Here is a 24392-nt window from a genome sequence, read left to right on the forward strand (position 1 = left end):
TTGAGTGAATTATGCAAATACGGTGATGCCATGTATTTGTGACCAAAATACCAACAGTAAAAAGTAAACATTCAACATGTAGAAAGACCAAAATACATGTTATGCACAATACTATGTTTTGAATCAAGGGTCTGGGAATATCATTTCTATATGTACTATCAATCTTGGCCCGTGCTTTTCAAGGGTGTTAAAAACATGGGCCCACCCCATCAAAACTATGGTTTTAAATTTCGGCAGAAATCCAAAATTTCAGATTTCGGTGGGGACCGAAACCGAATTTTCCCGAAATTTCGGATTTCGCCCTTTACAAAATTTCAGTAATTTCGGTCTCAAAATTTTGATTTATTGTCATTTAAAAAAAAATTGTCACAAAATTTCGGCTGAAATTTCTGAATTTTGGTCTGAAATCTTGAACTGGAATTCCAAATTTCGGTGGGGTCCGAAATTGGTACCGAAACCGAAATTTAAAACCTTAATCACAACATAAGGTGTAAAATCGTGGGTTCAACCCTATACATGGCTTGGGTGGAGATTGTGGGTTCTACCCCATCTAAACATATGAGTCAAAATGGTGGGCCCTGCCCAATGAATGGACTTGAGGTTTTTCATGGGACCCATCCTATCGAAAACATATTACCAATCATCACACGGGTATTTTACATTTTTACAGGGTAATTTTAGCCTTTTCACATATGAGGACACTTTGGCCTTGTTATGAGTTAAAAAATATATACCATAGGTATTTATATTTTTGCTCAAAAATTGATGACATGACCTGATGTGGAAAATTCACTCAAAATGTGACGACTCTATTTGCAAATTGTCAAACTAGAAGACTCTTTTTGCAAGTAAAGCAAAGTAAGAGAGTTCTTTTGCAAATACCCCTAAGAAGCTTCCCCAGTCTCCGTATCAATACGTGAAAACGCGTTCCCAAATAAATAAATAAATAAAATCTTTCCTAATATTTAAATAATAACCTTTAAATGCAATAAAGAGAGCTCTCGTCCCTTCAGTCTTTGCTGGAAGAGAGCAGAAGAAGAGCAGAGCAGCAAAAATAAATAAAAAGGAAAAGGTAGAAATCCACCCCCCATCTTTTCCAAAGAACACCCCTCCTTCGATCTTCATAAACTCTCATTTTCCCCCTAAACCCTCAGAAATCTTGCCGGAAGTTCGCCGGAATTCTCAGTCCTTGAGCATCCTCCGGCCAAATTTTCCGGCTATGCCGACCTTCAGATTCCTCCTCCTCCTTCTATTCTTTCTCCATTCATCTCTCGTCGCCTCTCAAAGATCTCGTAACTCCACAAGCTCATGGCAAACTTTATCTGGTATTCTTCCTTTCTCTCTCTCTCTATATATATTTAGTTTTTCTTTTTTAGATCTGTTTATGCATTATTCAGCTTCGGAATTACTTGAGTGTCTTCAATCGAACAGTGTTTTCTTCTCTGAGGATACGTTAGTTTTTTTTTTTTTTTTCCTATGAAATTTGGTTGTGCTCTGTGATTTTAAGCTTAGGAATGTGGTTTTGATAGAGCAAGTTAGAAAATTGTGAGGAAATTATGTTTCGAGCTTCACAGTTGTGAAAAAGTGTTGTAGATTCTGATTTTAATGAAATTTCTGGTGAATGTAGTGTAATTTTAGCTATTTACGAGCATTAATTGCTTGTGTTATGTGATTAGAAGGCTAGGTATGTGGATTTGAAGGAAAAAGTTAGGAAATTGTGAGGAAATTATGTTTCGAGCTTTGCAGTTCTGAGAAAGTGTTGTAGATTCCGATTTCAAAGAAATTTCTGATGAATATCGTGTAATTTTAGCTATTTACTAGCAGTATTTGGCTGTGTTATGTGATTATAAGGTTAGGTATGTAGATTTGTGGGAAAAGTTGAGAAAAATGAGAGGAAATTATTTTTCGAGCTTTGAAGTTGCAAATAAGTGTTGTAATTTTTGAGTTTAAAGAAGTTTCTGATGTATGTAGTGCAATTTTATATATTTACTAGTAGTATACTAGTATTTGTTTTAGGATATTGGATCTTTAATGCAACAGTTTCTCCTTTTCTTTCTTATTTTTCAATTAGATATCATGTTTTGTCCTGCTTTGCTGTTTCATTCTGAATATAACTTTTTTTTGAAAAGGGCAGAATAATATATATATATATATATATATATATATATATATATATATATATATATATATATATATATATATATATATATATGAGGAAAGTGTTTCTAGTCCGGCCGACTAGAGATCATTCTCTAGTCCGCCACCCAAAAACACATGGGTCCTACATATTTTGTGGTGATCTAAGGCATTCATTTGATAGGCCTCATCATAGATAGGATGTCCACAAAAATTCAGCTTCATAGGATCTTCTTAACCCTTCGATTTGTGGAGTTAAAAAATGGACAGATTTGTGGCGGTTTATAGCCGTCCATTTTAAGCTCCACAAATCATAGGGTTGGGATGATCCTATGAAGCTAATTTCTTGTGGACACCGTCTCTATGTCAGGCCCCATCAAATGAATGCTTTGCATCACCCAAATATGTGGGACCCATGTGTTTTTGGGTGGTGGACTAGAGAATGATCTCTAGTCGGCCGGACTAGAAACACTTTCCTCTATATATATATATATATATATATATATATATATATGAGAAACAGAACCGAGGTGGTCCTGAAGATACAAAGAAATAAAATTACAATCATTCAGGGAGGAAGATAATCAAAAAACTCAAGATCTGATCTAAAGACACCTCCTTTGGCTAGAGAATCTGCTTCGGCATTGGCTGATCTCCTGACATGACCGAACTCTATGGACGATCCCCGAGTTAGATCCTCTATTTCCTCAAAAAAAGACAAAAATCTCCAGGGAGGGATCGCCGCACCCGAGAGCCAACGAATAACATTTAAGGAATCCCCTTTGACTATAATTTTGTCGAAAGCCTGACAATCCAGTAACTTGATCCCACTATGGACGGCTCTAACCTCTGCTTCATTCGAGTCTGTGATTCCTATAGGTCCCGAGTAAGCCCAAAGGACTTCCCCTTTGTTATTTCTACATAGCCCCCCAATTCCAGCCGCCCCCGGGTTACCGAGAGACGAACCATCGAAGTTAAGCTTCATTAGCCCCTGAGAAGGAGGAATCCAGGATTGAATGATTTTCGCTTTGTTAACCCCTTCCATACAGATAACTGCCCATCCTTCCCAGAGGTCAAAAGCTGAGACAAAACGAAACAAAGGAAGACTGCGAGCCCAAGAAATGACCGCTGCGATCAGGTTTGTATAAATTCGGAAGGGAGGCTTGACCTCTCCATCAAAGACACGCGCATTCCTCTCTTTCCACAAGAACCACCACACGGCTAGAAGGCACATCTTCCAGAGAGTTCCGCCTTTCTTTCTCCAAGGACTCCATTCCCAACTCCTAATGAAATCATCTATAGATTTGGATGGAATCCAGCTGATTCCAAAGCGAGTGAAAATGAGGCCCCAAATATCTCTAGCAACCTTGCAGTGGATGAAAAGGTGATCAACTGATTCGCCAGCGGATAAACAGAGAGGGCAATAATCGATCAACCACATTCCTCGCTTCCTCAAAAAATCCATTGTCTGAATACGCCCCCAGCAAGCTGACCACCCAAAGAATGTAACTCTCGGCGGGCAAGAGAAATTCCAAACTGAGGAAGAAAGAGATTCCGCTGAGCAAGGGATCAATTGGTGATAATAGGATTTGACGGAGAATAAGCCCGAAGGGTTCCACTTCCAAACTCGTCTATCAGCACCCGATTTCTTGATGTAGCAAGATTCTAGAAGAGACAGGAGATCTTGGAGATGATGTAACTCTCTGTCAAAAAAGGCTCATTCTGAATATAACTGCGATTAGGCTCTCTATCATTAGATAATCTCAAAACCGTAATTTTTTCTGGTTATTGTTTCTTGTAGTAGTTCAGAACTTAGCAAGTGCTGAATCCATAAGAGGAGCTGAAAAAATCGTTGTTGCTAGGAATTTTGTTCAGTTTCAGAGAACTTAGTGTATGAACTTCACTGCGCCATCTGTTATAGTGTGAACACAGGAAGTTTCTACCAAGCATAATGGAAATGTAGGGATAAAAGTCTCACAAGGGTAACTGTAGGAAATAGAAATTACCGTTACGAACAGGGTAAAAAGAAGAAATGGTTCACCTACATGCATGAACATAATCTGCTTCTCCTACCGCTCGATTGAGTTTACTAAAGCACAACAATTGATCCTCTAATGATGCCTTGAACACTCTCAATATGCAACAGATGCTTTTTTTTTTGAAGAAAAAAAAATGCAAAAGATGCTTATTTTCCAGATCATTGGAAATAGAGGTGAAGACAATATCCACTCCAGCTCAATTGGTAAAGTCAATGTTCTTCAACCTTGAGGTAGGAGGTTTAATTCTACCTTACCAACCAAAAAAAGAAGAGTAGCGTCTAGTGGATGGATATTCCATTTTTTTTTTTTTTTGTCTTAGAAACCTTAGAGCGTGTTCGGCAAGGCTTCCCATTCTCCCGAGAATCCAGGCAGAAACGGAGCATGAGCATCTCGGAAGCGACTCAGAGTTGCTCCGAAGAATCCCGTAATTTTAGTCATTGAAAAGTGATGAAATACGGAAACGGGCTATGTGGGTCGGGTGAGCCAAACGAGCTTTTAGGGTTTCTTATCTTTTTTCATTTTCATCACCTAAAAAAGAGGTGGAAGTTCTTTTTAGAATGGTTGCCGAACACAACCTTAGTCAATGCTTTGATTACATCTCTGAGTTCACCATACTAACCCGTGATTTCTTACATTATTTTCAATTCCGGGGCGCTAGATGAATACACTACATTATGTTGATAAACAAGTCACTAAGACACCATGAAACAACATTACCAACTGTATTCCATGTTGTGATTGAGTTATGCGGTGTTTGAATTGTAGTTCACAACTTTATATTGCACAAATTAGTTATATCATAATAAGTTGGAGGCTTGAGTTTAGGCCCTTTTGCATTAGAAGCTCAACGTGAAGAAAAAACTTGGAGGTTTGAATCTTTTTTAGTTATTGGTGTTTCAAAACTGAATTATTGGGCTTCCATTTTAACAGCTTTCCATTTATATAGTTCCATTTTTCCTTATTATATGTTGTGGTTCAGATATATTGGCATTGTCATTTCTGCTGGATGGAAATCTAAGTGTTAGGAAGAATTTTCACAGTGTTTTCATCTTATTGTCTTCATTATTCTGGGTGACATATCCTATCCAGAAGGCTGACATTTCATTTTCTATTTGCAGGTAATGCACCTCTAGTAATTGCCAGAGGTGGCTTTTCAGGGCTTTTTCCAGATTCCAGTTTACCTGCCTACCAGTTTGCATTGGCTACTAGTTTAACCACTGTGATTTTGTGGTGTGATGTACAACTAACGAAGGACAGTTTTGGGATCTGTGCACCACCGAACGTAGAGCTTGATAATTCTACAAATATTGCCATTGTGTTTCCAAATAACAAAAAGACATATATTGTCAATGGGGTGCCCATGGATGGATGGTTTTCTCTTGACTATAACCTGAAAGACCTATCAAATGTCTACTGTAAGTTAAAATTATTATAGATGTCGTTTTTTTAAATTTTCTTTTTCTTTTTCTGTATATAAATCAAAAAATACAAAAAGTATATGAGATGTTTCAAAATCCTCAGACAATCTTGCCATGCCTCCTTTTGTTTGCATAGCCAACTTTTTTTTGTAAATGCATTTGACTGTCATGGTTCTAAGTAGTTTATAACTTTATATCAGCCGTTAGATAATCTATATGTTGGGATTTCTACAATAACTATTAATCAGGATGTAAACATAATAATTAAAGCCTGCAATATTTTCTATTTCTAGTTGAGGAGTGGGTCCATTAGAAAGATAGTACTTACACAGGTCAAAGTGTTGCCCGACATTCTACATCAGTAAATTTTTTTTCTGCTAATTCTCTACTTTAATTTGTAGGTGTAGCTTTCCACGAACTTTGAACTTGTAGTGTTTAATATTCCTTTAATCTGTGATATTTCTAGACTATGATCTTATCTAATCACTTAATGCATACATCCCGAGACCTTCTTACCAAAAAGTGTTTAATATTCCTTTAATCTGTGATATTTCTAGACTATGATCTTATCTAATCACTTAATGCATAGATCCCGAGACCTTCTTACCAAAAATGGGATCCAGAAATGTAATTCAGAATGAAACCCAGTTATTTGGTATTGCGGATTTCAAAATTCCTTTTTTATTTGTGTTATTGAGAAGAAGAAGAAGAATAACGAGGGAGAAGATGGAGTCTCCTACAGGAGCTCCCAAGTAATATATATAAGTGGCTTAAAAAGCCACCGATTGGTCACTTTTTGTGGACCCCGCAATGGTGGACCCGCTATACGAACCAATCGGTGGCTTTTTAAGCCACTTATGCGCAGGGAAGCTCCCTGCGCAGCTGCGCAGAAACACTTTCCTCTCTCTCTCTCTCTCTCTCTCTATATATATATATATATATATATATATATATATATATATTTAGAGAGAGAGAGAGAGAGACTTTCTTCTTCTCAAAATTCCTTTTTTATTTGTGTTATTGAGAAGAAGAAGAAGAAGAAGAAGAATAACGAGGGAGAGATGGAGTCTCCTACAGGAGCTCCGGTAATATATATATATATATACGAGGAATAAGAGTGTGCGCTCGACCGCACCAAGCTTAGGTGCGGTCGAGGGCCAAAAACTCATGTGGGGCCACATTGTTAGGATGGCCCAAAGCATTCATTTGCAAGACCCCATCATAGATAGGGTGTGTACAAAAAATCAGCTCCATAAGATCATCCTAACCCTTCCAAAAGTGGAGGGCAAAATGGACAGACACCGTTTGCCACAAATCTGCCCATATTTGCCCTCCACTTTTGGAGGGGTAAGGATGATCCAATGGAGCTGATTTCTTGTACACACCCTATCTATGATAGGGCCTTGCAAATGAATGGTTTTGATCACTACAAAAAGTGTGGGACCCATGTGTTTAGGCCCTTGACCGCACCTAAGCTTAGGTGCGGTCGACCGCACACTCTTATTCCTCTCTCTCTCTCTCTCTATATATATATATATATATATATATATATATGAGAAAAGCTACACCTATAGGAGACTATAATACCCTTCAACAATATGCATGTGTACAAAATTGTCTGTGCCTTATTTTTTTGATAACATTAACTGTTTTTTATCTTCTTTATGCCATGTTCACAAAAAGAACTACGAAGACACACTCGTGTCAGGAATGTTGCTAACAGACTGTGCCATGTGTCCAAATATATCTATCATTTTTATAAAATGACAAATATACGGCTGTTTTGGTACACGTGGGAATGTTACGAGTCTGTTTGGGACAACCTTGACGCAAGTCTCTTCATATCATTTTCCTGCGGAGAATTATGTAACTCACAGGGGACATCTTGGATTAATTAGTTGACTAAGTGAAAGAAAATGGCCGTTGAAGATATTATTGCTTTCTGCGCATCTGAGATGTAACACATGTTTGGATTGCTTAATGACAGCTGTTTTTTTTAAACGATTGCTTACTGACAGCTGTTTTGATATCTCAACAGTAGTTCAAGGAATATATTCTCGATCTAATCTATTCGATGGTAATCCATTCAATCTGAATACCGTCGAACAAGTGGCACAGCTAAAGCCACCTGGCTTATGGTTAAATATTCAGGTAAATTTTGTAAGTCATAAGTAGCATCTTAGATCTCATTGGTGTTCTTTGTCAATGTACGGAATATGTTATGGTTCATGCTTCCTTAGTGGATATTTGTCTGGAATTTGCACCTGTAATGGCATTATCAATGGGGCCGATTCCAATCTGGGGGAGTGGATTCAGGGTTGGTTTCATAACTCCCCCCATGGGAGTTGGCGAACTATTGTTTGCACGGACTGCCGGCCTCTTTCCCAATTAATATGTTATCTAGTTTCCATTTCAAAAAAATATATGTTATCTATTTGGTCGTCTGTTTCTTTAAAAAATATATATATATTTGGTCTTTTGTTTGCTTCTATGAGGATCTTGAATGGCCAGCTGGCAGGATAAATTGAAAAGCTTTTTTACTAGGATTTCTTATTGCAAAAACCATAACATGTATCATCGGCCTTAGCTTTTCTGTTCTGATCTAATCGTCTCTTCTATTTATTGCAGCATGATATGTTCTACAGGCAACATAATTTGAGCATGAGAAGCTTTGTGCTTACTGTATCAAAACGTGTTATTATAACCTATGTGTCATCACCAGAAGTTGCTTTTCTGAGCAGTATTTCTGCAAGATTTAAAGGAAGCAGTACAAAATTGGTTTTCCGTTTTCTAGGAGCAGATGTTACTGAACCATCAACCAATCAAACTTATGGTTCACTCTTGAGGAATCTTACATTTATCAAGACATTTGCCTCCGGAGTCCTTGTCCCCAAGAATTATATATGGCCTGTAAACTCTGCTATGTACCTACAGCCCCACACTTCTGTTGTCTTGGATGCTCATAAAGAAGGGCTGGACATTTTTGCAGCAGATTTCATCAATGATGCTGCACCTCTTAGCTACAATTACAGTTATGATCCAATAGCTGAGTATTTATCGTACATTGACAATGGTGACTTTTCTGTTGATGGCGTTCTGTCGGATTTTCCTATAACTCCATCACAGACCATTGGTGAGCTTTTATCTTCTCACGTAATAACTTATAGTCTACTGAGAACTCTCTGCATCATTTACATTTTTTTACTAATTAGGACGCTCATAAATTTTTGGGATAATTACATTTACACCCCCTCTAGTTTCTGACACATCCACTTCCACCCCTATAGTTTAAAACGTGACAAATACACCCCTGTAGTTTCAATTTGTTTAAGGTTTGCCCCCTCAGCTGAAGGTTCGTCCATAGATTGAAGGGTTAGGATGATCCGATGGAGCTGATTTTTTGGGCACACCCTATCTATGTCAGGACCCATCAAATGAACGCTTTGGATCATCCAAATAATGTGGGCCCATACCCGAATCCAAACACTACCAAACGCTTTGGATTCGGGTATGGGCCCACATTATTTGGATGATCCAAAGCGTTCATTTGATGGGTCCTGACTTAGATAGGGTGTGCCCAAAAAATCAGCTCCATCGGATCATCCTAACCCTTCAATCTATGGACGAACCTTCAGCTGAGGGGGCAAACCTTAAACAAATTGAAACTACAGGGGTGTATTTGTCACGTTTTAAACTATAGGGGTGGAAGTGGATGTGTCAGAAACTAGAGGGGGTGTAAATGTAATTATCCCTACATAGTTGGATCAGTGGGATATTATTTTCATAAATTACTAGGTAGTTACATTACCTTGGATAGGATGAATGGAAGAAAATGATCCATGTAGACGAACCCAACAAATGTCAGGATTTAGACTTAGTCAATATGAGCCGGGTAGATCCTTTCACCTTCTTCATGAAAATTTTCTAAAGGATTCATTAGCCGACCCCAACTAGTTTGGGACAAAGGCTCAGTTGAGTTGAGTTTAGTTGTATTTCTTCCAGTTACACAAACTGCTAAAAGCACATAGACAGGCCTCATCTATTTATTGATACAGACATGATGGTCATCCTGAACTCTTCCTTCTATCTTTATCTGATATATGTGGACCTTCAAGGACATGAGAAGAGCAACTGGGGACTTTATGGCCTCAGAGAAGGGGTGACCTTGATTTCTTGTTGTAGATTTAGTTCTTTATGGCGAAACATTAAAAATAGACTAGCCATTTTTATTTATCTATCCGATTTTTTCTTGAATAAGCTGTGATGTGCAAGACTGAGATCTCACTTTTGTTGCTTCCATTTTATTTCTCTTTGCAGGATTTGGATTACGTGTGCATTATAGCAGTACTCTCTGTCTTTGGATTTCCCTTATTCATCTTTTCTAAACATTCATTTTCTTGAATTTCATGATTCAATCTTTAGAGTCTCTCAATATACTGGGAACTCTCTTCACGATATTAAACCTATTGATGAGATACAAGGATTGCTACTTTTGTGATTGCTATTTGACTATAATCTCTTGTTGGGGTGATTGTGTCCTTCGTGGCATCTGAGAAAGTAAGGATCTTATGGAACATCTGTCTTGACAACTTCACTGTGGTCCTTACGGAAGTAGAGAAATAGAAGGGTGTTCCAAGGAGTGTTTAAATCGAGTAATGTGATATCATGTTGATATAGCTTGACTATATCCTCGGCCACAACTTTGAGGGCTTTGAAAGGATATCTTTGGCCAACTTGAGTCGCGCGTGGGATTACTTGGGCTGCAGTTTATAATAGAAGTGGGGGCCTCATTAGGGTTCATAATAGAGTGACAAGGTTGGGTCTTTTGGGTTTGGCTGGAGTAACTTACTCGAACATGATGGCTACGCTCACGGTGCTTAGAGATGGGGTTCATGTGTGGCTTATCTCCTTTGATGTCTCTAACTATTGAAAGGAGGCTCCAAGAATGTAACACTATGGATGAACACATGTATAGTCTCTTTGTGCTTTGTCAACATGATTGACAGTATCCTGGAGTGCATATCTGGTTGAGATATCCCTTTCCATCATGTGTGATGGTCGGTGAATGAGAATACAGATGAGCTATCCAGGGTGGGAGTTCAACGCACATCTATGATTTCATTTGACGTTACCCCCACTGGTCTAGGATTTTTTTTTGGTCTCTGATTCTATTAGTTTAGTCTTTATGAGACCTTCTCCGTCTTCGCCGTAGGTGTATTTCTTCCCCACTTTTGAATATCATTTCTTTTTTCAATAATACACACACACACACACACACACACACACACACACACACACACACACACATATATATATATATGAGGAAAGTTTTTCTAGTCAGCCGACTAGAGGACCTTCTCTAGTCCGCCGACCAAAAAACACAGTGGTCCCACATTATTTGGATAATCCAAAACATTCATTTGATTGGCCCTAGCATAGATAGGGTGTGCCCAAAAAATTAGCTGCATAGGATCATCCTAACCCTTTGATTTGTGGAGGTTAAAAATGGACAGATTTGTGGAGTTTATAAGCATCCATTTTAACCTCCATAAATCGAAGGGTTAGGATGATCCTATGGAGATGATTTTTAGTTTATAAGCGTCCATTTTAACCTCCATAAATCGAAGGGTTAGGATGATCCTATGGAGATGATTTTTTAGGCACATCCTATCTATTGCAGGGCCCATCAAATGAATGCTTTGGATCATCAAAACAACGTGGGCTCACTGTGTTTTTAACCTCCACTGTCCATTTTTAACCTCCACAAATCGAAAGGCTAGGATGATCCTATGGAGCTGATTTTTTGGGCACACCCTATCTATGCTAGGGCCCATCAAATGAATGCTTTGGATCATCCAAACAACATGGGCCCACTGTGTTTTTGGTCGGTGGACTAGAGAAGGTTCTCTAGTCGGCCGACTAGAAAAACTCTCTCTCTCTCTCTCTCTATATATATATATATATATATAGAGAGAGAGAGAGAGAGAGAGAGAGAGAGAGAGAGAACAGTTCCTACACATATGTGTAGAGAGTTCTCTACACACTAGCTTAAAATACAGTGGGGGCCCACATTGTTTGGGTGATCCAAGCCATCCATTTTAAAAGCCCTCACATAGATAGGGTGTTTACAAAAAATCAGATCCATAGGATCATCCCAACCCTACGATTTGTGGAGGTAAAATGGATGTCTTTAAACCTTCACAAATTAGTCCATTTTTTGCCTCCACAGTTCGAATGGTTAGGATGATCCTATGGATCTGATTTTTTGTGGACACCCTATCTATGTGAGGGCCTTAAAAATGAATGGTTTGGATCACCCAAATAATGTGGCCCCTACTGTATTTTAAGCTAGTGTGTAGATAACTTATCTACACATATGTGTAGGAACCGTTCTCTCATATATATATATATATATATATATGAGAAAAGGGTTGTTGCGCGCTCGAGCACAAAAACAGGGGGGTGGGGCCATTCGGGGGGGGGGGGGGGGGGGTGGGGGTGATCCTAAGCATTCATTTGGAAGGCCCCATCATGGATGGGGGGCCTACCAAAAATCAGCTCCATTGGATCACCAATGGGGGGAAAGGTGAGCGTACTCGGTCGAGTAGATAAGGTTATCTACTCGGTCGGGTTAAAAACAGTGGGGGCCCACATTTTTTGGGTGATCCAAACCATTCATCTGAAAGGCCCTTAACTAGATAGGGTGTCCACAAAAAATCAGCCCCATAGGATTATCCTAACCCATCCAAATGTGGAGGGAAAAATGGGGAAAAATGGACAAACACAGTTTGTCCACAAATCTGCCCATTTTTCCCTCCACTGTTGGATGGGTTAGGATGATCCTATGAGGCTGATTTCTTGTGGACTCCCTATCTAGATAAGGGTCTTTCAAATGAATGGTTTGGATCACCCAAAAAATGTGGGCCCCCACTGTTTTTAACCCGACCGAGTAGATAAGCTTATCTACTCGACCGAGAGAATAAAATAAATTCCCTGATAAATAGATTCTAAATAATAATTTGGCCTCCAATACTTTTCTGAAGATGAAATGTAGGTCTATTGTTCCAGTTTTACTTATGACCAGTTGATGGTTGATGTTATGCTGGCGAAGCACTTTTAAAAAAATATATTAGCAAGTTCTTAAATTTTGATGAAATGAGTTTGGATCAGTTCTCAAGTCGCTTTCTTTTTAATTAAGTGGCAGTTGGCCGTTCTTTCATGAAAGAGATGGTTTGAAGCTATATGTGGCATTTTGACTGTTAGAAGATAGGCTTAATATCCTTTGTAGCTGCTACCAATTCCATCTGTAGGTCATTTAATCGACACAACTTTAGTAGCTAAAAACCCTATAGCCTATTGTCTTGATTCCACATTAGATCATGCTTTCCTAAGTAACAAAATTACTACAATAGTTTTAATTTCCACCGAAAACAGCCCAGAATGACCAGAATATTTCCTTTTCCATCCCCACGGAAACACATCGAAACCGAAATGCATAGCGAAACCAAAAATGTAAGTGTATTAGTAGTATACTATACCAGTATGTATTACCTAATTATATTTTATATGAATTGCATTTGAAGTGTAGTTATGTATTATGTATAGGTATTTATTTGAATTACATGTGAAATCTGGTAGGCACTGAATTATTAAACAGTTATGGGTAATTTTTTTTGCTTATGTGATAGTTTTTTTACATTGTGTTTGTATTTATTTTAGCACTTCCCGAAGGTTCATAAATGTTCATCATTGTCATATTCTTCCATACGTTTCTATGATTTTATAGGATTTCCATCGAAATTTCCATCCGAAACCGACATGTCCTTTTTTTATCACGACCAAAATGCATTCTGAAGACTAGGTACCGAAAGTTTGTTAGATGCAGAATTTTTTAATTTTAATGTTCTTTTGTATTCCAGCAACCCATTTTTGGGTTAGATGAGGTTTTACAATTTTTATGTTACAGCAATGACTAATTTTTTAATTTTAATGTTCAATTTATTCCAAAACCCATTTTTGGGTTAGATGAGGTTTTACAATTTTTATGCTGCAGCAATGACTAATTTTTTAATTTTAATGTTCAATTGTATTCCAACAACCCATTTTTGGGTTAGATGAGGTTTTACAATTTTTATGTTGCAGCAATGACTAATATTTTCCTAAGCCTCTCCTACTAATGACCTAACTAACTTTAATATAGTGTGTCCATGATCAACCTTGCTGGACCTGCATCATAGTGAATGTCAAAATTAACTCACTTTGACTATAATGAAAGGAAAGATCTTTTACTTGGAATCTAGGACTGTCCTTGATTTATATTGGTAAACTCATTAATCTATCCGCTTGTGGTTTGTGATGATCATGCGTGAACTGACTAACTACAAATGTCATATCAGGAAGTGTGATGGTGAGACCTCCACATCAAGTAACTCTTTTTGCTATTCCATAGGAATTTGCAAGGCTTGAAAGCCAATTTCCGATTTTTTCCGGTAGATTGGAGCATGTTTAACTGCCAAAGCAATGTCTTGTCACTTCAATTCCAATAAAGAATCTGATATCACCAAGGTCTTATGTCAAATGGGCTTTGTAGATATTGTTTGAATTTCTAGATGGAGTGAACATTGTTACCTGCAAGTTGTAGGCAACTGCTGTACATATCCTTAATCCTACCTTGGTGCAACAGATTATTCGCAAGTTATTGCTATTTTACCTTGTTTTAAGCTTTACCTATCACCTCTTCTATTTATTTTTTTCTTTCACCATTGTTGGTTTTAGGTAGATCGGTTTGAAGAAGACATACCTCTATCATGGAGGAACTCTGATCTATTTTTATTAGGTGTTTGTAGGTGATCATTTGTTGAATTAAAAGAAATTATTTTTCTGGATATTGACTCCTCATTATAATACTGCAGGTTGCTTTCATCATATAAACAAGAATGGCTCTGGAAATGGTACGTCACTAACCATGTTGCTAGTTTTGTTCTCTTTCTAGCTTGCCACCAACGCACCATGGATTGTACATATATTTTTCTGTTGAATTTATTCTTTTGTCTTGTGTTGTGCTTCAGAAAAACCAGTAATTATTTCCCACGATGGAGCAAGTGGAATCTACCCCGGATGTACTGATCTGTCTTACCAGAAAGCTGTTGATGATGGTGCAGATATTATTGATTGTTCTGTTCAATTAACAGAAGATGGAATCCCCATATGCTTAGGCTCTATAGATCTTATAGCTAGTACAACAGTTGTGCAGACACCCTACAGTTCTCTTTTAGCTAATATTCCAGAAATTCAGGGAACTGCTGGAATTTTCACCTTCAATCTCAATTGGAGTGACATTCATTCTCGGTTGAAGCGTAAGTCAAACTTGGTCTCCTCTCTGGTTTTTACCTTAAGCAAGTTTTTGGCTCAGTTACCTAGTTTAAGAAAGCTGACATGCTTAGGAAAAGGAATCAATGTGTTAGCACGAAGCTTAAATTATTCTCACAGAAGCAAGTTGAACTTACCTAATTTATTTAAAAATTTCCGATTTAAAATCCTTCTGAGTTGATAATTCAGATTACATTGGCGGAATGTTTGAATGCAGTAATTAATTTCATCTCAATTAGTTTCTTCTTTTTTACCGGTAACAGTTTTAAATATTTTTTTCTGTATTCGCCTTTAAGCTAGTCTTGCTTAGAGAGCTTTATCTAATATTTGACAAACTCAACATCCTTTTGTAGAAACAATATTTGTGGGTTTGTTGTCTACTTTCTATTTGAAGAACCTTGAGGCATAGAGAGTAATGTCTTGTACTAAATGGAGTTGCAGCTATAAGATAAAGAGAGGAAATCTGATACAAATGAAGCTAAAATAAATGTGCATACATAAGAAACACAAACGTCAACCATCTGTTAATAAATACACACTTTTTCCTTTTTTTCCCTCTTTAATAAATTATGATTTCATTGTTCAAGATGGGAAATCATTGCATAAAGAGATGAGATGCCTAATAGTCTAATACACAACTCAGGTTTAATTATTACTTCAGCGACTGTCTCAGATCATTAACTCCATGCAAACATGATTAAATTTCCCTTCTATAACTTGCCAAGTCCAATATTTCATTAATGGTGCAAGCTCACCTCCATGGGCCAGGAGTTCTCATCAGTGGCATCTATATGGAATTTGAATCCCTTTCAACTACCACCTTTCCAACTATATTTCAAGAATTAACATTTGCAAGAGTGTTTGAGCATTCACGTCATTTAGGTCTATGATCCCTAAAGGTCGCAAGAAAACTATCTGAACCAGGGTTTCTAAATATTAATAAGGTTGCCCCGGGATCACCAACCTAGCTTTCTCTGTTGCCTAAAGGTCTTGAGGAAGCCAGATAGATACAGGTCCAATAAGAATTGTATTGCGTTCGATCATTTACTGTTACTGAGTATCCTTGTTACTTTCATTAATTTACATTGTAAGAGATTTGCATACCATGAATTGGAACTAACTTATTTGGTCGAGCATCACATGCACCAATTCTTAAACAATCAATTTTTAGAATTTGTTTTCTGTTGCCTTATGTTTTTATGTACCTAATCATTCATTAAGACAGTCCTTATGCTTGACATTCAGTAGAAGCCCTTGGTATAGAATTGCATAAATAGACGTTATGTTGAATTATGAATTTTCAATGATGGCTCTTTTCTTTTTATACTGCAGCGGCAATTTCAAACCCATTCTTGAGCAAGTACTTTATCCGGACGAACCCATTATATGCAAATGCAGGACATTTCATGTCATTGTCTGATTTTTTGACTTTTGCAAAAGGCAAGCCTATTACTGGGATCTTGATCAACATAGAGGTTAGTGCCTATCATGGTTTTAAATTTGGCGAAACAGAAATTTGGCAAAATTCCGAATTTCGCAAAATACCAAATTTCAGCCGAAATTTCAAGAAAATGCATTTGTTTTTTTTTTTAAAAGAAAGATTCCAAAATTTCGGCAGAAATTTCGGAATTCCGGTCCGAAATTTCGGAATGAATTAAATAATCTTTTTTTATTTATACCAAATTTCGGCCCGAAATTTCGGATTTCGGTGGGGTCCGAAATAGGTACCGAAACCGAAATTTAAAACCTTGGTGCCTATACACTTTGCACATTTATAATACTATTAATAGACATCCTAAAATTTTACAACTATGAGAGAGCATATCTGGCTTTTTCTATCATCTTTTGTTGTCTTAGTTCAGATGGAGAGTGTTAAGCTGGCAATACCTTGTACATTAGGGAACTACTAATATCATCCTCTCAAATGGACAAGGATTATTCTCTCCCACATAGTTAGAACGAAGGGTGGGACAATCATCCGCACGTCTGGAATTTTCAGTGTGTCAAATAGGGTTCCATCATTTTTTCCAACCATGGAAGCATGTTATAATCCTTTGCCATGGGCAAATGGTAGTAGCATTCCTCGTTTAATTTCTCCAAAAGCAACTAAAACTATAAGATTTGAAATATTTGAGGTGCCATACCGAGGTTGATAGCAAAGTTGTAAAAGCAGTTGGTGAGGTGACTCAACAAGGTGTTGGGGTCTGATTCTCAGGGCTGGATTCTGAAATGTGGCAAGAGCTAAGACAAGCTTTCAATTCTTAGATTTGGACATGCTTCTTAGTGTTGGACATGCAAGGTCAGTGGTTTTCTAGTAGGGGTGCAACTCGGGTCGGGTTGAGGCCAAAAATGCGGCCCTCCTATGGTTTGTGAGCTCTGCTTAGATAAGCTTATCTGAGCAGCTGCTCACAAACCATTAGTGTTTTTCCCTGGAGATGGAAAATTCGTCCACCGGGTTTCGTAAATTTGCAAATTCTTCCTCAGCTAGTTAAAAGAATGAAATTGGCTGATATCATGACAATACTAGGAAGCATAGATATCATTATGGGAGAAGTTGATCGTTGAAATGATAATTGATACGACAGAAGTACAAGCTGTCAATTCTTTTTCCAGATCGGAATCTTTAAAAGAAAGCTATGGCCTTATAGGGATGCTTGTTCCAATTTTTACTCCCGTATCAGGGATCACAATAGGGGTACTTCCAAATGAATGCTTTAGATCCCCCCAAAAATGTGGCCCCCCTATGTTTTGTGAGTGCCACCTCATATAAGGTAACACTAGCGCCACCTCAGGAACCTTTTTCTCATATATATATATATATATATATATAGACACACACACACACACACACACAAAAACCCCGTGCGATGCACGGACCAACAAAGAACTGTACGGACCACATCATAGGTTGATCCAAACCGTCCATGTGATGGAACACAACATAAATAGGTTGTGCCCCAAAAATCATTTCCATAGGCTGATCCTAGCCCTCCAATCTATAGAGGTCTCCATAATGTGTTGTTCCTCTTAAATCGGATGGTTAAGATCACCCTATAGATTTTTTATTAAAAAAAGCATAAAGGAGGGGGGGTAGGATTGAAATTATGTGGCTTTAATGGGTGCCTTTGTTAAAAATCATAAAGGAGGGGGTAGGATTGAAAATATGTGGGTTGAATGGGTGCCTTTGTGAAGAAAAGTAAAAAAAAGTGATGTGTAATTCTATTAGAATTTCGGGAGAAATTCAAATAATTCTCTTATTTTCTCTTCTACTATATATATATATATATATATATATATATATATATATATATATGAGAGAGAAGGTAGAGTTGGACACCCAAGTCTCCTTGAACATTTTTCTCCCCTATTTTCTCTATTAACTAGTTGCACTGATACCACTTGTTGGGAGAATAGGGATCGAAGATGAAACAGAGAGCAAATGTATTACAAATATTCGTTTTAAGTATCCCTTTATCCCTCCCAAGACCCTAGTTATTAGATTCCATTTGTTTTGAAAATAAATTCAGGAGATTAAAAACTTTAAAAACTTTATGCTTGAAGATTGATGAAAAGGATCGTCTACTTGATCTACTCCTTGCTAGGTTTCAAATCCCTCTGAAAGGAAACCCCAGAATTGGAAGTAGTGGCTTCCTTTACAACACACGGACAACGAAGAATATTTAGAACTTTTTTTTCTAGGCTCTAAGCCAAGGCAAAAGAGATGGAATTCTAGAAGGCTAGAGAGATGAGATTTTTAGAGAATTGGAAAAACTAAGGAAGAAGGTGAAGAGAGAAAATCGTTCTATATATATATTTCTCTCCCGTTCTAATTGAATTATCTTCTAGTTTTCTTCTTCTTGTTTGATCTCTTTCTTCAACAATTCTTGCTTACAACAAGATTCGTATGAGAGGGATCAGGGATCAGATTCTTACTTCAAGGTCTGCCCTGAACTCTTTAGCAGTGATCTGCTCCCAAACAGCAGCAAATATCCAGGGAAAAATCCCAGCAGATAACCTTCTCTAATCTCAGATCTGGACAAAAAAGTACCTCAAATTCAAATGATCATAGGTATTTATACCATATTTTGAAGGGTGAAATGGCATCCATGCACTTCACTTGAGTCTACTGCTCGATTGTAATATCTGGGGCAGAAACTTCTGTGTCTTCTTCTTGAAATCCAGCTAATAGTTAGGCACTTCTCTGAGCAGCAACTGAATTATGGGCTTTGAGTCTCTCGGACCTCCGCAGCTGCTTCGGGTGCTTTTTTTCCGCAAGTAATTTGACTCTAGTTCCGTGGCTGCATCGAGCTCTGCGTCAGTTGGTCTATCCAATTGGTTATAATGTGTGGGCCTAATCTGCAGTCCCAATCTTTTTTCTGACATAAATGAGGAAAATATTACAGACAATTAAGTATTAACTTACAGACAAAAAAGAAAGTGTAACAGCGAGAATACGAGAACCAAAATAGGGAGTATACGACGTGAACTGAGTATCTCTGCTGCAGGATTTCGTTCGGCGATCGGAGAGAAATCTCTCTCTCTCTCTCTCTCTCTCTCTCTCTCTCTCTCTCTCTCTCTCTTTTTCATTCATGATTTCCTTTCTTCTTGCCGTACACTTTATTTATTCTCTTTTTCTTGTTATTGTTGCACTTTATTTTTTTGTCCGGCGCATGAAATATTCCTGGTCAAAAGTAAAGGGTATTTTTGTCATGTCAAAGTAAATCCAAGGAAAAACAAAAACAAGTGGTTGAAAGTCCAAAAAAGGGCGTAGATATATCATTTCACATTTGTATATAATATAGGGCTTTGATAACCACTCTCCCGTGCTTTAATATTGTCACTTCTTTCTTCATTTTGCACTTCTGTAATTAGCTGTAAAAGGCTGTTACAATTCTCGAAAAGCTATTAAAAGCCAATTGAAAAAAGTGTTTAGTAAACTCAGGAGTGCCATTAGCAAAACAAGGGAGATGTGATATCTTTTCCCTGTATAAAGTAGTAGATAATTAATTAATGGATAACCATACGAAGAACCGCCACCTGGTTGACAGGTCTGGCCTCCATACTCATGGCATATGGTGATCCATGCCATGGATCTGTTGGACCACCATTAGTCCAGCCCATTTACCCTGGTTTGACTGAGACCCTTGATAGCATGGTTTTAAGTCATTGATTAACTCCTCGGTAGAGAAACTTCATTTTAAGTTTCGAAAGATTCTAAAAAGATTCCGTTTTATCAAGGCATTGATGTGGTTTAGAATAACCCAATCACGGTTAAGTAGGAGACAATGGACCGGGCTAGTGGCGGTCAATAAACAGAGCCAATCAGCAAGAAGTTTCTCGTATAAGTGATTCTTCCTAGAATGTGTATGTTAAAAGGCTTTAGATCTAAGAATACCAATTCTGGTATGAGCAAAGCAGAAAAAGTGTCAATAGGAAATAAATTTTCCAACTCATGTCATAGTAGCTTTGTCAAATCAGGTTCTTTTGATTTTTTTCCAGTCAGATCAACTTATAATGAGTTCTTAATTCTCTTGGGTTAGTTTTCTTGGGTTAGCCATCAGCAGAACTGGCAGATTCAAAACTTGTTGACCAACTGGATGACCTGTCTGATTTGAACATCATTGATACACACGAAACAATTAACAATGCCAAACTCACATGTAACGATGAGAATCTGAGACAGAAACATGAAAGTATAAAGTCATCTATTTCTTAGTGTTTGAGGGCGAAGCAAGCATCAAAACCATTGATTGATTGAAATAAAACAAGCATTGAGACAGTGATGCAGCACTGCTGCCTGTATGGTACCCGAGTACCCGACATGCTGAAGCCCATGTAGAAAAAGTCACACAGAGCACAGCAGATCTGTCGGGAAACCATATTTTTAAGGATTGACAACATGAAGCAGTTGAAAGCTTCATAAAATTTGTAGCAAGTGGTGCCAATCTTTAGACCCAGAAACTTATATCTGTTAAAATGATTTATACATGTTTAATGCTACAAATTGAGGAATGGCCCAAATTTTTAATTATTTCAAAAAAATAAAAATAAACAAAAAATATATGTTTAATGCTTCAAGGAACTTCATGGGCATACAAGAGGAATTGTTTTACAGTTTACTTGCCTTGTGATTTCTACAGAATGCAGCGTACCTTGCACAGAAGCAAGGCATGAGCATAGTTGATACTGTCATCAGCACCTTGAATGCTTCTGGTTATACCAACCAAACAAGCCTGGAAGTCACAATACAATCTACCAACAGCTCTGTTCTGACCAAGTTCAGGCAGCAAACCCACTACAAGCTTATGTACAAGATTGATGAGACAGTTAGGGATGCCCTTAACTCATCTATCAACGATATCAAGAAGTTTGCAGATTCTGTTGCAATTGGGAAGGATTCTATATTTCCTCAGAATGATGATCAGTTCATAACTGGAGCTACTGACCTTGTACAGAAGTTGAAATCATTTAACCTATCTGTTTATGCACATCTATTTATGAACGAGTTTGTATCTCAAGCTTGGGATTTTTTCTCGGACCCAACTGTGGAGATCAACTCATTTTTCCAAGGAGCTGGGGTGGATGGAATTATCACTGATTTCCCTGGGACTGCCAGATCATACAGAAGTAAGTTCATCCTGCTCTACCTTTCTTTTTCACCTTGCTGTTTCCTATGTGGCTATATGAAGTCAAAATTGTTATGAAAATATTAATCTAGATTTGATGGAAATGGAAGTAAATTAATAAACCAAGTAAAACACCAATCTACACGATTTACATTGTTTGTCAAGTTCCATTGACTATATCAATATCAATGGGCAAAGGCAATCAAAGAGCTTCCACTCATATCTGAAGATTACTAGTACAAGAGAATGTTTGCAACTAAGACCTTATAAAATATCCTAACCCTGATCCCAGTAGAAAAGTTTCACCCAAACACAGAAACTATGCGACTTTAATATAATAAAAATATCCCTATTCTGTGTTTTGGGGATTTTGCCAAAATTTGCTATTCTTTCACGTGCCCTAATTTTTACTTTCATTTTAGAGTTTAATCTTATAGAAAAAAATGGCAGAATCTGGTGATACAAGTATGTTCACAAATAAATCGCAGCTAGCTTGATGCTTCTAATCTTAAATTATAAAGGGCACTGGTTTAAAATTCTAATACATCAAGTGCCAAAAAGGAGAGAAAAGAATCACCATCTTAAAATTAAGGTCACCTTTAATCTCTCCACAAGTCCTAATTCTCTTGCTCATACCGAAAAATGAAATTTATAGCCTGCTATCATTTCAAAAAAAAAAAAATAGAACAAATCAAATCATTGGCACTCCCAACATTCTACTTATCTTTTGATCGTCTGGACTAATCTCTTTCTGATTTACTGCACCTTGGTGATGGAACTAATGGTGATTTGGGTTGATGCAGGCAATACTTGTTTAAAGTTGGGCAGTAATATGCCAACTTATATGCTTCCTGTTCAACCTGGAGGTCTAATTCAGCTACTTTATGCTATTCCACCAGCCACCGCACCTTTCCCATCCCTCACAGCGTCCGATGTAATAGAGCCACCTTTGCCTCCCGTTTCAGAACGAGCAAACTCTACTGGCGGAAGTGTGTTGGGGCCCACCTCCAATGTCACTCCTCAAACACCTCCAAGTGGAACATCACCAAGTGGACAGCCCCATACTACTGCGTGCACCTTCATCTCTCTGGCAATGCTCCTTGTATCTCTCCTACTTCTGCCAATGTGATACTAATGTCGTATTCTTTTCACGGGCCACGATTTTATCTTTTTCTTCTTCTTCTTCTTCTTCTACCTTTCTGTGTGCAATGTTATCACTGCATGATCATTCTACTAATCTCTGTTTTCCTGCAGCCATTTTTTGATGACCTGGTTTGCTATTTTTGCCCATTTTGAAAACTTCCAAGTCATGTAATATTTCAAACTTATACACGATAATAGATTCTTTGTACTCAGGATTGTGTTAGCTTTGAGACCCAAATATTGTCTGCAGTTTAGTACTGTTTTCTGTCATGTTTATGGGTTTTGATTTTTGATACCCTGTAGAGCCATATTATGTTGCTATTGCCGTTTCTTCAGTGTGAAGTTAACATTTACACAATTTGTGGCCCACCTAAGATCCCGGACCAGGCAATCCATCTTGTTACGGGCCTTTTCAAGTGTAGTATGGAACAACAGATTCATATGCTATCACGCCCCAAACCCCACCTTGGGCGTAGGACATGACATCGCCGTACACCTGAAAGACGAATCCCACAAATTTACAAGGCTGCAAAACAATAACAGAAATAAAACTGGCATTTATAACTAAAATATCAAAATCTTAATAACTGCGGACCCATCACAGTCAGATCAATCTCAGCTCTCCCCTGAGTCAAAGTAACATGAATTAATAAAGTCTTTAGATATTATTCAAGTACTCACTTTCTAATAAATTGAAATAACTAAACTAAATCTCTGAGTCCAAATCCAAAGCTAAGCGTCATGTTCCTTGTTATCTTCACGAGAGCCGAGACCTGAAAAATATTTAATAACCACAGTCAGCTGATAAGCTCAGTGCATAATAAAGCACTACTCTAAGCACAGTCAAACATGTCAGGATTCAATAGGGTTAGATAGTCAAAGTTAAAACTGAGTTCAAAGGTCTTAACTGATTCATTATGCATAAACAATTATAAGTGCATGTCAAATATGGTTCTAAATTTCAAATCTTAGTTCGAATCAAAGTCGGAGATTTCAGAGTTCATGTACAGAAGGTTCAGAGTTCAAATACACTTCAGAGTCATTGGCATGGTTCGGAAGACATGTTATTACTTATACACCGATAGTCCACGGTGTTCGAAATCAGTTCCTGAAATTCAGATATAAGTTGATAGGGCCAGCGTTTTATCCAACTGACGAGCCAGAAGTTCCAGTGTACTACCCCCACGGTGGGTCCAGAGTTGCCAAATGTTTTACCCCCATATGACAGGGTCTAGAAATTATCCAAGCCTCAACAGAAGTGTTCAAAATGTTCAAGGTTCATATTCAAATGGTTCAGAATATTCAAATTTCAAACTAATAGTTCACAGGTTCAGAGTTCAGAACAGATGTTCATAACAGTATATGAGAACAGTTATTTCAAAGGTTCAGAAGAGTAACAGTAGATGAAACAAAATAGCATGATGGACTCAAAGCTAATTCAGAAGTTCAAAGTATCAATACAGGTTTCCAAAGTCAATACTGATTCAAATGAGAAGGGTTTATAATATCCAAAGTAGTACGTTATTACGTACCTCAAAGAAGTTCGATTCCTTTCTTAATTCGGACTACGATTCAATATCCTGATCTGAACAGAACATAAGTGACAAATAAGGGCCCATTTGAATAAGTTATGAATTTCCAAAGTTTTGGAAAAATTGTCG

General features: G+C 37.6%; 1 protein-coding gene across 1 annotated transcript; it reads left to right on the forward strand.

Annotated features, from left to right (window-relative positions):
- Window positions 1-991: 991 nt before the first annotated feature.
- Window positions 992-23001, forward strand: LOC143846564 (glycerophosphodiester phosphodiesterase GDPDL4-like). Its single transcript, XM_077355026.1, has 9 exons — window positions 992-1325; window positions 5294-5590; window positions 7632-7744; window positions 8222-8726; window positions 14506-14544; window positions 14662-14949; window positions 16295-16437; window positions 21103-21589; window positions 22392-23001. The coding sequence occupies exons 1-9, from the start codon at window positions 1220-1222 to the stop codon at window positions 22715-22717; spliced, it is 2304 nt and encodes a 767-aa protein (XP_077211141.1). The 5' UTR covers window positions 992-1219; the 3' UTR covers window positions 22718-23001.
- Window positions 23002-24392: the final 1391 nt, after the last annotated feature.

This window comes from Tasmannia lanceolata, unplaced genomic scaffold (genome assembly GCF_043159265.1).
Source record: "Tasmannia lanceolata isolate RefF3 unplaced genomic scaffold, GAP_Taslan_0.1 ptg000015l, whole genome shotgun sequence".
Taxonomy (NCBI): domain Eukaryota; kingdom Viridiplantae; phylum Streptophyta; class Magnoliopsida; order Canellales; family Winteraceae; genus Tasmannia; species Tasmannia lanceolata.

Bases quoted from the DNA above. Each gene is read 5' to 3' on its own strand.
- LOC143846564 (XM_077355026.1), top strand. From the start codon at position 1,220: ATGCCGACCTTCAGATTCCTCCTCCTCCTTCTATTCTTTCTCCATTCA. The intron at 8,727-14,505 runs GTGAGCTTTTAT...ATAATACTGCAG, and splicing joins AACTCCATCACAGACCATTG to GTTGCTTTCATCATATAAAC. The intron at 14,545-14,661 runs GTACGTCACTAA...GTTGTGCTTCAG, and splicing joins CAAGAATGGCTCTGGAAATG to AAAAACCAGTAATTATTTCC.